Below are 15,183 nucleotides of genomic sequence, written 5' to 3'. Positions count from 1 at the left end.
TTATTGTCTGCAATTGAATATCTTAATGATGATGTGCTGCGGTGGTAGGCATATTCTTTCTGGCAAATATTGCACTTCACTTCATGTTTCCAACAATTGGAAAATTCGCTACCTAGTACAGAGGACATTTTTCTACTTTCATGTTCCAATAAAGTGTCAATCTTATATTAGTACCATTCTGAATCTGAAATATGATTGTGATTCATTTGAAAAAGGAAGATACATGTATCATTTACCTTGAACATTCAAGATACAAACAAAAATAGACTGTATAAGGTATTAAATAATACCAAAATCACTGTTTTTACTATTACCTAAAACATGCTCAAACAATTAACAACATGGCCGCTTCAACTTGCTCGTCACGGTGCTTTTGTCGTTGTATAAACAAGTTTTATACGTTGGTGTATTAATAGTTGAGTGCAAAATAATTGTGGTTGTATTTAATTGGTAAAAAGTGTTGCTTGTCTTGTCATGATATTTATTTGTTAGTAAATTAAATGGTAGTAACCTGCTATGGTAATGTTATATTGTAGCAGACGTAGGGCCACACATTTATTTCCTATATTTTATATACATGTACTTGCAAATAATTACTTTTATATATATTTTGCATACTGTGGTTGTCTTTATTGTGTGTCTTATCGCTAATACTTTGTTAGTTTGGCCGTAACTAAACCATCATGTTAGCGAGTCTATCAATAATTTATTCTAATACAGTTTCTTACCCGATTCCATTATACAGTTCGGGGGAAATATATGTATATATGAGGAGTGCTCACACAAAGAGAGCAGAGTACTCCCAGTTCCACGACTATTGGGAATTGCTTCTGAATTAAACGAATAAAAAACCACACTCACTTCCTTTACAATTTATGCAATATTATAGCAATCTAGATCATGCCTGAGAAAAATTCGGCAAGTTCCTTTACAACATTTTAAACAATTCAAAAGAATCACATCATGATCATCACCTCATTTGCATTTTATTTGAAGATTAATTGGCTCAACTCAGTTAATCGTGTATTCGTATTGACCATATTAATCGTTTAATTAACCCGACCATTGGACAGCTATACTTTAAAACCTTGCGGAATTGATAAAAAAGCTTTCCTGATACATAAAATGGTATCATTAGCATATCACACAATCAATAAATTTTATATATAATTATGGTAGCAAAAACTGAACGCTGCGGACAAACAAATCCAATGCATGGGTTTCCAACCAGCAGCTTAAAGATGACCATGCATGGATGATATTCAGTTTTGTTTCTAATGTAAAAGTTATTCATGTATCAGAACAGCTCAGAGAGCCAAAAACAATCTAGCAAACCATACTATATGTGAATCTTTGTTCTATTATGTTCAACCAACAAGTTGTTACTATCAGAACAAATTAAAGATTATCCAGTCGGCTGGCTGAAGCTGATTGAATGATTAATAACTGTGTTGGTATATTTAGATCATGTTGTTAGATAGCTTGGCTTAATATAGCCTCAATTTCCTAACACAAACTAGCCACACCACAATTATAACAGGGATGTATTGTTTCCTAGGAAAATTTTCCAGTAATAAACTGCTTAGTCTTTCATTATTATGAACAATACTATAATGCTGGTGGTTGGTAGAGTTGCTTGACAGTTGCAGCAAATATTGTTACTCTTTGATATCAGTTTAATTATGAGACAAAACAATTTTTTGTACAAATTAAAAAAATTATGAGGAAATTAATCACATTTGGCTGCTGTATTGCTCAAGATGCTGTAGTACAAAAGGCTGTAGTCATCAAATGCTTTAGTAAATAACTATAGAAACAAGGTCTTGTGAATCAATAACAGGAACCAGCTCTTAATTTAGTTGAATGTTAGACCAGCCTATTTTTAGCTAGCATTGCTCTCCAACATACAATAGTCTGTATGCAATGTGTAGAAGATAGTGTATTCACCTACAATGACTCAAGTTCCAAAGACTCATGTAAGGGAAGTGAACCGGACTTCAAGGTTACAAACTATATTATATAATAAAAGAAATACAATTGTTAATAGTGTGTGATATATAAAATTAATGTTAATAGTTTAATAGAAGTGTTTAACATATTTAACATATCAATTATTTTAAACATTTGCAGAAATTATAAAAAGCTTGATAAAGAAGTTTCCATAATACATAAAAAGATACCATTGCCATATCATGCAATTACAGACTCTTATATATAAACCTGCAAGTAAAAACTGAACACGACAGATGAACGATCCTAATGCATAGGTTTCCAAGCAGCAGCTTAAATATGGCTATGCATGGATGCTTTTCAGTCTTGTGCCTAATGTAAAAGTTATTCATATACCAGGGCAGCTCAGAGGGCCAAATATCGTAGTCTGAACAGTTTTTAATATCAATCATCCTAATTGATGATGTAGCTCAATGAAAAGACAACTCCCCATAAGCTTCTTTTGGACAGTAAAAAAAACAAAAGAGGCTTTTGGATTATTGATTTTTGCAAGCAAATACTAAATAATTAACATTCTTGCATTACTCACAATTGCACTGATTGTGTGTAACCCTTTGAGTGATTGTCATTCTTGTCAATATGTGTCAGTATCCCTGGGCCATTTGTTCAAAGATACAAAATGTTGAAACCTGTTAAATATATCTAAATAAGCTCACAATGCAGTGATTTTTAGTAGAAACCTGATTTATAAGTCTAGCATCACTCAGAAAATGTCACTAAATACAAAAATAATAGGGTTGCAGTGGTTTGGGTCCAAAACCATAAGAAATTGTAAAATTGTAAAATTTAAAAATCTTTGCAGTTGCTTCATTCATATACACTTATCATGGACCATTGGTTCATCATTTTTGAATGACTCAAACTAATCTGCAAAATATTAGAATGATATAATTCTTCATTTGTATCACAAGTGTCTTTTACCTACAAACAAATGAGTCGTATCATGTTTTGTGTGACATCATTCCAGTGAAATACTTGTTATCTTGAAGGAAGTAGATAATAATATTTGACAATGGTTAAAATGGACGTAATTAATAAATGTACACAAAATAGTTTGATTAGTTTACGTTGTTACTAAAAACAGCAATTTCAAACAAACCTATATAGGCTGATATACCAGTCAGTATTTAAAATGTTAAAGTTTGAAAATATCACATAATAACTTTTTATGAAATATTTTGTATCAGACAGCATGAGTATTAACTAGACCAGCATCTTTATATCAGATATTAATCTTAATAATCAAGTAATATTTTTATGCAAGTATTATATAATAACATAATAAATATCTTTTTTTTTTCTGCTATATTTATTCGCAGGTGGAAGTTTTGAGATAATGCTAGGAGTTGTCTCCACTGACGGGTTCCTGATTGATAAACAACTCAAGCTTCGACCTTCTAAACCTCTTCCAAAGTCCCTCAAACTCCTTCACACAGTCTTTTTACCATCATATCCTTGTTCAACAAGAGTCTGGAACTCTCAAATATTAACTGGAATGGATAACAGAGCAGTAGCTACTATCGACAACAACTACCAAGTGAAAGGCTCATTCATCACATTCAACAACTCCCCTGGAACAATGGAGGTCTACAAAGACAGACTATATACAACAGTGTATGACAATGTTTGGACCATGTATGTACATGACCAGCAGGGAAAGCAAGTCACTTCCTGGACTCACAATGACTATAATAACAGCTACACCACAGGACTAGCCATCACTTGTGATAAAGTAGTTGCTCCAGACAGAAAGAACAAGCTTCTCATCATCTACTCTCTGACAGGGAATAAACTCAAAGATATTTCTTGTCCTCAGCTTAGCCAATATTGGGTCACACTCTGTGTTTCAGGATCAGACAAGGTTGTTGTGTCTGACTATGGCTCATCTCAAGTCTGCTTGATAGACATCTCCCAAGGTCAGCTGCTTTGGACTTGTGAAGATGTTTCTTATCCACTAGGTATAGCCTGCTATGGTGAGAGATACATCCTGGTGGCAGCAGACAGCAGCAGCACTGTGAGAATCCTGGATAGCTCAACTGGTTAGTTTACTTATAAATAATATACAGAATATGTGTGAGCAGTTGTGCTGGCAAATATGCTGTACAATCTAGTATTTGATAGATATACTAGTAGATACAGTATTGATATAAACCCATGTAATGCTACCCTGACTACTTCTCATAGTAAAATTAAGCACTATACATATTAATAGAGAACTCTGATAGTCTACTCGCTATAGACTTAGTATCAGCTTATGATTTAAAGTAGCTGTATAATTTTCACTATTTCTCATTAATTAGCCAATTATTTTGGATTTGTCTGCACACTCAGTATACTATCACTGATTATCTGAATATCATATAAGTTATTGGTATGATATAGCCTGTGCTATCATCTGGACTCAAAGTTGTACATACAACTATGGGCAGTTCTGCTACTAGATGGGAAATAAAAGGCACTGACATTGTGTTCCAAAGGTGTGGAGGGACATACTTTCTGTGACACGAAATAAAAAATAATTATAAATTTAGGTTTTTAATGAAATATGTTGCATTTCAATATATTATTGTTTATGGTGCTACAGTAAAACAGGGCAGTGTTCATCTTAATGCTTCTAGGAACAGTTTAAACAATAATAAAACAATTAATATTCAGTTGTTCTGTAAATTTGAACTTAATTTTAGACGATCACACTTTGTCTAGCAGCTTGTTTAAGTCAACTAACTTAATCTTATTTTTATAATACAAATATTTGTATAAGCCAATTCACTTTATGTTGTCAATGAAGATTGTATACTTGCTTGCTTGATTACCCATAGCAGCCAGTCTTGAATTGCAGACCACAAATATAGTTTCTATCAAGCCTTTTACATTCAGCCATTGGCTCCCCTAATAGCTGGTATTTGGCATCATGCCAACCTTCCTGTGGCTGTAAGAAATAGTGTAATATGAGGAACTACTTATTCACATTAAGTTCCTAATTTAGTCAGGTGGTACTCAGTCTAGTTTTATTATGCAATATGGGCCTTTGAAAGGGCAACCTGTCAAGTGAGCTAAGGTTGACTTTTGAATAATTAGGCTAGGGCTGTACTCTCAGTGAAACACAACTCAATAAGGTAGGACATAGCTGAGGAGGGGATAATTTTAAAGTGTGAAGCTTGTTATGATTAAAAATTTAATAATATTTTAGCAAAGGCTAATGAAATAGCGGATTAAACATTTTGGAAGTTTTGTATGCAACAAGGAGTGAGGTTGCAGATTGTAGCCTTAAAACTTTGATGTAAAATTTACTTTGAACAAGCAGTCTTTTAAGACACTCTCAACAACTTAGCTGTAAGGAGCATTGGTACAGTTCTATGGCAGCGCAGTGATTGATATTTTTTCTTGAGAAAGATAACTCTTCAATCAGCTTTTCTTATAAGTGACTGAAGAACACAGTGTAAACTTTCAGATAAATTATATTAAATTATGTTAAAGAGTGTTGAAATCAGGAGTATGCTGTGACTGTTGATTATACTTATTATATTGTAGGTGAGGTAGTCTCAGAGCTGACAGAGAGCGCTATTGAGAGTGGTAGTGTGTTGGACATGGACATCTCTGGAAACAGACTAATTGTAGCTAACTACAATAGTAAGAACATAGCAGTCTTTCAGCTACAACCATAGCTGCTGCTTCATCAGTCTGGGTTGCCGCCTTCTTTTTAATAACAAACTATATTATTACTACACTTATTATGAACTATAAACTGCTCTACAAATGCTAAGATAGATGTACCTATCCTGGGGAATGGTTTCGATGTGACGGTTGGCTGCTCAGTAGAAACAAAGATTCGCTGTACGCAACAAAGTTCAATGTTTCCGTCATCACAATTGTCTCCTTTTGCCTTTACTTTTATCATTATGATTGGTTGGTTCATAAAGAATATTTGAACTTTCATAAAATTTTTGGTTTTTCAACTTAATATTCCAGCAAATCAATTAATAATAATATTTCTTTGGACAACTTTTTAATCCTCATATTAAAGCTATTCATGCTTTAAGAACAGTGATCTAAGATTATTACAGATGTAGTTGCGTCAAATTTAAGTTGATCTTAAAAGAAAGCATTTTTTTCTCTATCAGTTGATATGTTGTTTGTTGTGTTACGCGATCGCATTGCCAAGATATTTGAAGATTAAAACCGAAAAAATCTGATCGCCGTAAAAACGCTCAGGCCACCAAAACGTGCCCAGACTTGCCCAAAATGATGTCACGCGTTTGGCAACCTGTCTCTATCTCTCGTATTCACATCGGGTATTTGCGATAAAAGTCTAGTCTTACGCGGCTCTATTGGCATATATCTTATTTTTTATTTGCTCATGTTGGCTAGAATAAAATTTTAAATCCTGCTACAGATGCATTATTATGAATGTTTAAAAGGCCTCAAATAACAAAAATTGAAAATTTGTTCTACTCACTTTCTCCAAATGTTGTGTAAACATTTGGGACCGACTACCAATTCTACCGGCCTACGGTAATTCTGTCAAGTCACTTTATGTAGAACGCGGTCTTTGTATCAGCACAGTTCTGCAGCTACCCATATAAACGATATACAGCCTCCCATAAGCCCCGCCCACATTATGTCGCCTATTACCTATTGCCTACGCACTAGTTTCTTACTAGTATTCTTACCGAATACTAAATAAGTGAAATAAGCAGGCCACCTCTTTGAAAAGAATATAGACAGGGATAGAGTTTTAAGGATGAGAAGTGTGCTGCAAACTGGATTTGAACTCACATTCTCCAGTTCTGCGGACACCCATATACCATTCACTACAATATTCTGCAAATCATGTTTTGCATTATCTTCAACAATATTATTTTATTATATAATTTTTACAAGCAAAAATATTTTTATCTCGGCATAAAGCTTTTATTAAAAATATTCATCAAGTCGTGGCCACTCACATAGTATTAGCTGATACAATAAGACAAATTCATCTACTGCAACAAACTCAAACAAAACATCATCCAGCACGCATTCAAGTCTCGCTTTCTCCTTTATGGCAGTTTCCACACTGACAAAGCTTCTTCGGCTGGTGGGACGACATAAACATTCTGTAATCAGTAAAACAAGTAAATGTAAACAAAGTATATGCAATAAATATGTCATTTATAGATATGTCATTCTAAAGCGTATCTATTGACAGCTTCCAAATTGGGAGTTAAATAGGTTGCGAGTGTAATTTTAAAAACGAATAAACATTTAATAAAGGCACAAGTACGCCAAGCCAACGATTCGAAGCTTTGGTTCTGGAGATTAAAGATTTGCAATGATCAATCGATTTTACCTACTTCCTACGAGTGAAAATAATTTGTAATCATGACTCTAAATTACCAAAGAAAATTCGAAAAAAATATTATAGCTAGGTAAAACGGCAGATAAGCTATGAAACGATGTTTGGAGATAGCAAAGAATTATCATTTTATTAATTAGTATATGTATTTATGACTATTAAAAATATTACATTTACTAAAGTATAGAAGACTCTAAGTTAATTTACCTCCATTCTGTCTTCTTCTGCAGCAAAACGCTGCTGACGCCTGTAGCTTTGGCCATAGGCTGTCTACTCTAATCTTTTACTAAAAGTTGCTCAGATAACCCTGAGTAGCGGTCGCTCGAACTTGAAGCCATTTTAAAACTATGTATAACTTAGTAATTGTTGAAACGCGTTGAATCAGTAACGATGAGAATGAATTCTCTAACGATGAGAATCTTCGAGATCACAGACAACGCGTTTTACGAGTGATAACATTTATTACGGCCTATATAAAAATTTCGCACGCATGATTGGCTAACGAATCGACCTCATATTTATTGCTCGTGGTTTCGTTTCAGATACCTTGCTTGTGACGTCACGAAATAGGCACCCGCTGGAACGTGAGCTTTTTAAAAGAGGGCCTCATTCAAACGCATATATCTCTGGACAGGGTTGGTCTACAAAGACAAAAATGGCATCAAACTGCAGCTGATGTTTTAGCCTTTTATGGATCCTAATTTAATTTTTGACGCAACTACATCTTTAACAGTAGTAACTTTACAAGATAATGCTTCCTGTTGACTAAATATGTGAATATTTGCTTTGCAGCTTATTGCTTTGCAATAAGCTGACATAGTGTTGATTTTAGTACACAAGTTCATTAAATTATATTATATGTCAATTTGACATCGTACTAGCTTTATCAACAAGAACTTTATTTTAATTATTTACCAACACTATGTCAGCTTATTGCTTTGCAATAAGCTGACATAGTGTTGATTTTAGTACACAAGTTCATTAAATTATATTATATGTCAATTTGACATCGTACTAGCTTTATCAACAAGAACTTTATTTTAATTATTTACCGAGATGTTCTTTTGTTTTTAGTACTTCCTGTTTCATGTCAACTAACGCAATCAAAACACAAATATTATGTTGTTGTATATTATAAGTCTAATTTCATATTACTAGTTCATTAACTGAGTATGTTATTATATTCAATAAAAAGAAGATTAGAAAAAGCCTTTGTTATTGTATTTCTACATATTTCAATCATCAGCCATTTTACAATCATCGGTATTTATTATTCTTAAGTCATCGGTATTTATTGACCCACATCTACTGCTGGTCTCCTAACAATGTTAGCCCAGAGGGTTGTTATAGAAATAGTTTCACTTTCTTAGAGATAAACTTAAACAGAATTTGTAACATTTTCGCTAGATAGTATCAGCATTATTCTTCCATTGTAGTCGTTTTCTATATTAGAGGAAGTCTTATGGCCAAAATGTTTCAAGATTAAAATTGACAAAACATGATGGCCTGACAAAGCGAGTAGGATTCAAATCAATGGACTAATTCACAAAGATAGCTCCTGACATGTAAAGCCTAAATTTACTTTTGGCAGTGTGCCAACTCTACTAACAGAAAGTTGAAATTCAGTGCGTACTCAAATTATCTTCTTCAGGAGTGATATTTGTATTTGCTAAATTAAAGCATACCCATAGTGTTTTTTTATAAAAAATAGCCAGCACAAGCTTTTGAATCGTTGATCTGTGCCATTAAACCTGATTTGGAGATGCTGAATTGAAGCTTTTCACTTCAGTAGTCAAGACCATTGCACTCAGGACACTATTTGTTAACCTAACAAACAACATACCCTACAGGATGAATTTATTCTGGGAGTTATATTTCACGAAAATATCCATTTCATGCATATTCGCGGATTAATTTATTCGCGGCTGAGAACTGTCACTCTCTATGCAGACTTAACTCTATTACGTCTACCAATAAAGTTAACTCTACGCATGCGCGCATTGCGTGTTTCGTTTTCCATTTAGCATACAACTACACATGCGGGTTGATCGTGCTAAGCTATAAATTTTTTGCTGCGCTCAGAGGTTTTCACGAATCATCCTAGATTTGGAGGCCTTTGATGAACCAACAATTTATGGTCATGAGTTTTTCACATTTACTAAATTAGTTGAATTTTACTTTGGTTCTTCGGTAAAACGCAATATTCATTTTTTCCATCCCTACAGCTTCATTATTTGTTTTAGTGTGAGAGATATTTTTCAGCATACACCGAAGAACAATGATTGCAAGGGTGGTAGATGTCATTCTTAGAAGATTACCAATCATTCAGGGAGGTCTTGAAATTGAGGTAGAAGTGACCTCAGCTGCTAACGAGTAAAATATATCTGTTTTAAAAAAGGAAAAAATGCATTTACAAGCACAAATCATTGGTCAACCGGCAGAACTTTGCAATAGTAAGCCACGAGGAGAGTTCTGATGATAACTTCCTTACCAGTCAGTAAGTAGCGAGAGAATCGCCTTTAACATCTACCCAAAACAGTGACAGCGATATATGGCTGCTATTACCAAAATAACTAGTCAGAGAGCACCATTACACGCTAGTACAATGTATTCACTTGTCAAGAGTACCAATTTGATTTTATTGCTAGACAACCGCCATATGGACTAAACTGTTTATATTTACTCCATTCATCGTTTGTAAAATTTTATTTGTATTTGAAATATTTTATTTGTACACTCAAGTTTGTAATAATTTATAACATATCTATACATAAAATAAAATATATAATTTAATCATGTTTGATGCAGCGATATCAAGGAGTTGTTGTCGATGAAGGGGTCTAGGTTTACTGGTTGCTTCTCTGCCAATATTCTTACCTTGATGAATATTAGGCCTACTACTTGTCTCTAGTTTTCGTAATCGGAGTGGGTTGTTTCATTCTCAATCTGCAGTAAACACAAAAAAGAAAAAATATTAACGAGTGTTAAGGAAGTACAAAAACAATAGCTGAAGTATTTAATGAAAGCGATCAGTTTTTAAACAAAAGAATTAACTAATGCAGTTAAATATGGAAAAACGTATCAGCACTGCAAATCAAATACTTGCCATAATGTCCAGATCAGAATCATGATCATCCTCAACTTTGGTATTAGAGATTGATGGAGTTGATTTCAATGTAAAAAGACTAGAAGTTTTTTGAGATGACAAAGCCATGTCAAATAACTTGTGAAAACCTTGAATAAATTTTTAAAGTTTGATGCAATGGCAATAAAACTCGAAGCCCGGCGATGATTTGAAAGAAGTTTTTGAACTTGGCTACGTTTAGTACTTCTACCTAGCGGCTATTTTTGCGATGACGCCTTTCTGCATATCTTGTGACAACCTCGAATAGTTTTGTAAAGAACTGTGATGCATTGGCAGTGGTGTTAATTCAAAGCCCAGGCAATAATTTTAAAAATGTTTTGGAACTTAACTACTTTTAGTATTTATATTAAAAACCAGCTTAGCGACTAGTTTTTAGTTTGATGCAGTAGTTATTCTCTTTTGGGTTAAAAACAGAACTAACTATTGACGGAATTTAATAATTCGCGGAATTGACTGTTCATGAAATGGCGAATTTTTATAACTAACAAATATTTTCATCCTGTAGGGTATAGTTCTTGGCAGTGCTTTAACCTTTACTAGAAGAAAGCTGAAATGGTTTGGAGCAAACGCGCACGGGGCTCTCATTGGGGCAAACACTTTTTGTCTTAAATTGCATGTTATACCGTTGTGATTTGGAATGTTAGGTTCTTAACTACCGTGCACCATTACGATACGATAACCCTGATATACTATGTTTTCACCTTACAAAGTTAAACATGGTGAGGTTTTTACCTCGTATACAAATTTTATTCCACCTCACAAAGTCAAGAATTTTTTTGCCCGAGTTCTAATTTTACTGCTAGGCACTTATTACGAACGTCAAAAGAACGAAGACGCCGAAATTTGGTTCACCAGAAGCATCTCCATATCGTTTTGATGAGATGTGATGACCAATTTTTTCTCAAGCCAGAATTCCATTTTGGAAATTTTATTAAAAGTACATAGGCCATAGCAAATATTCATGTTTAGTGTTATACTATCTTTTACTATCAATTATAATTAACCTTGCACGTATAATAACAAGTATCTAAACTCAAATAGTTAGCTATGGAATGTGATACCGATTCATGCGTTACAGGATAAAGGAAAAAGCGATTTCCATGACAACAGAGTTGGAGATCATAAATAGATAGAATTAAAGTGCCCGTATTAGTAATATTGCTTAGGATTATGGTCGCAACCAATCAACAATTGCAACTATTATCAAAAACAAGAAATCCATTAAAGCAAGTGCAGGGAAAAGCTGACGACGGATGACTCGAAGGAGTTGAAAGCGATGAGCAGGATCAGCATTCAAGAGGCCAACAGTTTAGTAGTAACGAGGAAATAAAAGAGACAGAAAAGCCAACATTGAAATCAATGAACTATAAGTTGGTATGAAAACCTTACTAGGTACATTAAAAATAAACATCCAGAAAAGATTCTTACAGGCCGTGTTATGGACAATGTTAATAAAAAAGGCATGAGCTCTTTTAGAGAAATTTTGAGGAGTCGTCAGAAACAGACTTCATTGGATAGATTTTTATCAAAAGTGAAATGTCAAAAAGCACAGATGATAACAATAAATCTAACATAAAATCTAGAGATCAACCAAAACTCTAGAAATACTATTAGATTGAGTATTAAAACAATTTTTTTTTACTTCCCATGTTTAATTTACTGATTTGGACTGATATATATAACTATACTATACAATGCATGTGTAATGTATTTTAATATTGATCATTTTTGTGTGTAATTTTTTCATGTTTTAATCATTTTGTTTTACGTTTTATTTATTTCATGTTTAATTACGTTCTTTTTATTTTATTTTCATTTTATTTCATTTTTAATCATATTTTATTTATTTTATTATATGTTTTATCATATTTCATGATTCATCATAAATTTGCAAGTGAGCCTGTTTTCTACTCTGTGAATACAAATCATTATATGTAACTCATATGTAATTAGCTACTCAAGATACATGGCACATCCACATAACCTTCTAGAACTTGCTGAAGACCTGCCCTCCAGGGTATAAATACGTACAAACTTCTATATGTATGGTTACATTAGTTTTTGTGCACGTTCAATACCAGAAAAACTGCAACCTTCTCTTGATATTTTTATAAGTGTTAGCTAGCTAGCATTTGTCTGCATTGCACCAGCATTTACAGTGTACCAGCAAGCATCATCCACAATCAGTGATCAAGTTGGATATATTCTACACTGTTCCAAGTTAGATTGTTTTCTTCTAGCACTCTCTGCACCGGCAGAAAAGTTTTGTATTTCTGGCTGTTTCTTCTTTTCAGGACACAATTTTTTTAAAACAGGTAAAAAACTTTGAGTTGTAATTTTTTTGACAAGACTAGACAACTATTTTTAGCCAACTACAAAAACTCTATTTTATTACATAATAAATTTATTTTTAAGTGTACAGTAACATAATTAGCATTGATACAATTTTGCCTTCTCTGCGCTATACTCCCTACATGTTCCTCAGGTCACGTTAATACAAACATATGTACATACTGTATCAAAAAAAGATTTATTACGGTTATCAAATGATCAAGTGGGCAAGAGGTTGCTTTCAAGAACTGCATCTCTCGGCCTTTATTTTCGAATTACCCTACAGGATGAAAATATTTGTTGGTCATAAAAATTTGCGATTTCGCGAACAGTCAATCACACGAATTATTAAATTCTGTGAATAATTAGTTCTATTTTTAATCGCAAGAGAGAATAACTACTGCATCAAATTGAAAACCAGTCGCTAGCCTAATTTTAATATAAATACTAAACGTAATTGAGTTCCAAAACATTTTTAAAATCATTACCTGAGCTTTGAGCTAACATCATTGCCAATGCATCACATCTATTTACAAAATTATTCGAGGTTGTCACAAGATATGCACAATGGCGTCATAGCGAAAATAGCCGTTGGGCAGAAGTACTAAACGTAGCCGAGTTCCAAAACTTCTTTAAAATCATCGCCAGGCTTCGAGCTTTATTGCCATTGCGTCAAACTTTACAACATTATTCCAGGTTTTTTACAAGTTATTCGGCATGGCTTCAGCATAGCAAACCAGCTTTCCTAGTCTTTTTACATTGAAATCAACTCCATCAATCTCTAATACCGAAGTCGAGGACGATCATGATTCTGATATGGACATTATGGTATGTATTTGATTTGCAGTGCAGATACGTTTTTTCATAATCAACTGCATGAGTTAATCTTCTGTTTAAAAACTGATCGCTTTCATTAAATACTTCAGCTATTGTTTTTGTACCTCCTTAACACTCGTTAATATTTTTTCTTTTTTGTGTCTACTGCAGATTGAGAATGAAACAACCTACTCCGATTACGAAAACTAGAGACAAGTAGTAATATTCATCAAGGCAGGAATATTGGCAGAGAAGCAACCAGTCAACCTAGACCCCTTCATCGACAACTCCTTGATATAGCTGCAGCAAACATGATTAAATTATCTATTTTATTTCATGTATAGATATATTATAATTTATTACAAACTTGAGTGTACAAATAAAATATTTCAAATACAAATAAAATTTTACAAACCATGAATGGAGTAAATACAAACAGTTTAGTCCATATGGCGGTTGTCTAGCATTGAAATTAAACTGGTACTCTTGATTAGAGATGCCCCGATTCTAAATTCACCAGCCGATTCAGATACTGATCCGAAATACCGATCCTAATTGAAAAACAATCCGATTCAGATACCGATTCAGATCTTTTGTGTTACATAGATAGTAGCTCATTTTATTATGCAAATACAAACATAATGCAAAGAAAACATGAATATTATTGTATTTATTTGTTTGCATTTATGGAAAAAAATATATACATATTCACATGCTGACATACCATCCATGTAGTAACAAAACAGTCCATGTTTCTTGTAATTTGTAAATAAAGGTAATTACTGTTAGTGGTACAGTTCTATCTGTGATAACGAAGTCCCTCTTCTATTGCTGGATGAACTGCTGTGCCTGTACAAGTTTAGAGCAAATCAATGTTTCTTTTAAAAACCGTTAGTGATTCAATTATCTCAGTAAGACGTCTCTTTTCTTCCATCATTATCAATGTAGCCGAGCGTACTGAAGGGGGATTCCCTTGCAACAGATTTTGGAGGACAGGCTACATACCGATACGCCACTGGGGTTACCGTTTTTTGTACAATACAAACGATCCATTGTATCGTCAGGATCAAGAGAGTGATGGATAATTTTATGTGTCGACTGTTTAAATTACTTTCGTGATGCTAGTAAATAGAAATATTACGCTGCGTTCTTGTTTCCCACTTTTGTTATCTTGTTCGTGATTGCTTGCAATAAAACCTATCGCTGTAATTGGGAAATACGACACTTTTTGTTTACATTCTGGCTAAAAGGTTTCCTTCGCTGTGTTGATCAGGCTATAGACATGAAATAAATTGTGTGACAGGCCTGAAATTCATTAAGTAAAAGTAAGAAGCTTACAGCTGATGATTTTTTATTAGTATAGCAGGCTAAAATACAGTTTTCTGCTAAATGGTTGATCTGTAAAAAGTATCGGAAGGTTCAGATTTTTTAAGAAAAGATCGGCCGATACCGATACTTGACACTCATATCGGCACCGATACCGATTCCGATACCAAAATCAAGGCAACTCTACTCTTGATATGTGAATACTGGCGTGTAATGGTGC

At 33.6% G+C, this 15,183-nt stretch overlaps 1 protein-coding gene across 1 annotated transcript in view; it reads left to right on the top strand.

Annotated features, from left to right (window-relative positions):
• The window catches only part of LOC137397080 (uncharacterized), a 28,387-nt gene extending 24,413 nt beyond the window's left edge, over nt 1-3,974 (top strand). Inside the window, exons 8-9 of the mRNA XM_068083365.1 lie at nt 3,330-3,871; nt 3,969-3,974. Of these exons, the coding sequence (XP_067939466.1) occupies nt 3,330-3,871; nt 3,969-3,974 (548 nt within the window). The remainder of the gene's footprint in view (nt 1-3,329; nt 3,872-3,968) is intronic.
• The last annotated feature ends 11,209 nt before the right edge of the window (nt 3,975-15,183 follow it).

Source organism: Watersipora subatra, chromosome 5 (assembly GCF_963576615.1).
Source record: "Watersipora subatra chromosome 5, tzWatSuba1.1, whole genome shotgun sequence".
NCBI classification, from domain to species: Eukaryota; Metazoa; Bryozoa; class Gymnolaemata; order Cheilostomatida; family Watersiporidae; genus Watersipora; species Watersipora subatra.
Note: the sequence above shows the minus strand (reverse complement) of the source record. Positions and strands in the feature narration are given on the sequence as shown.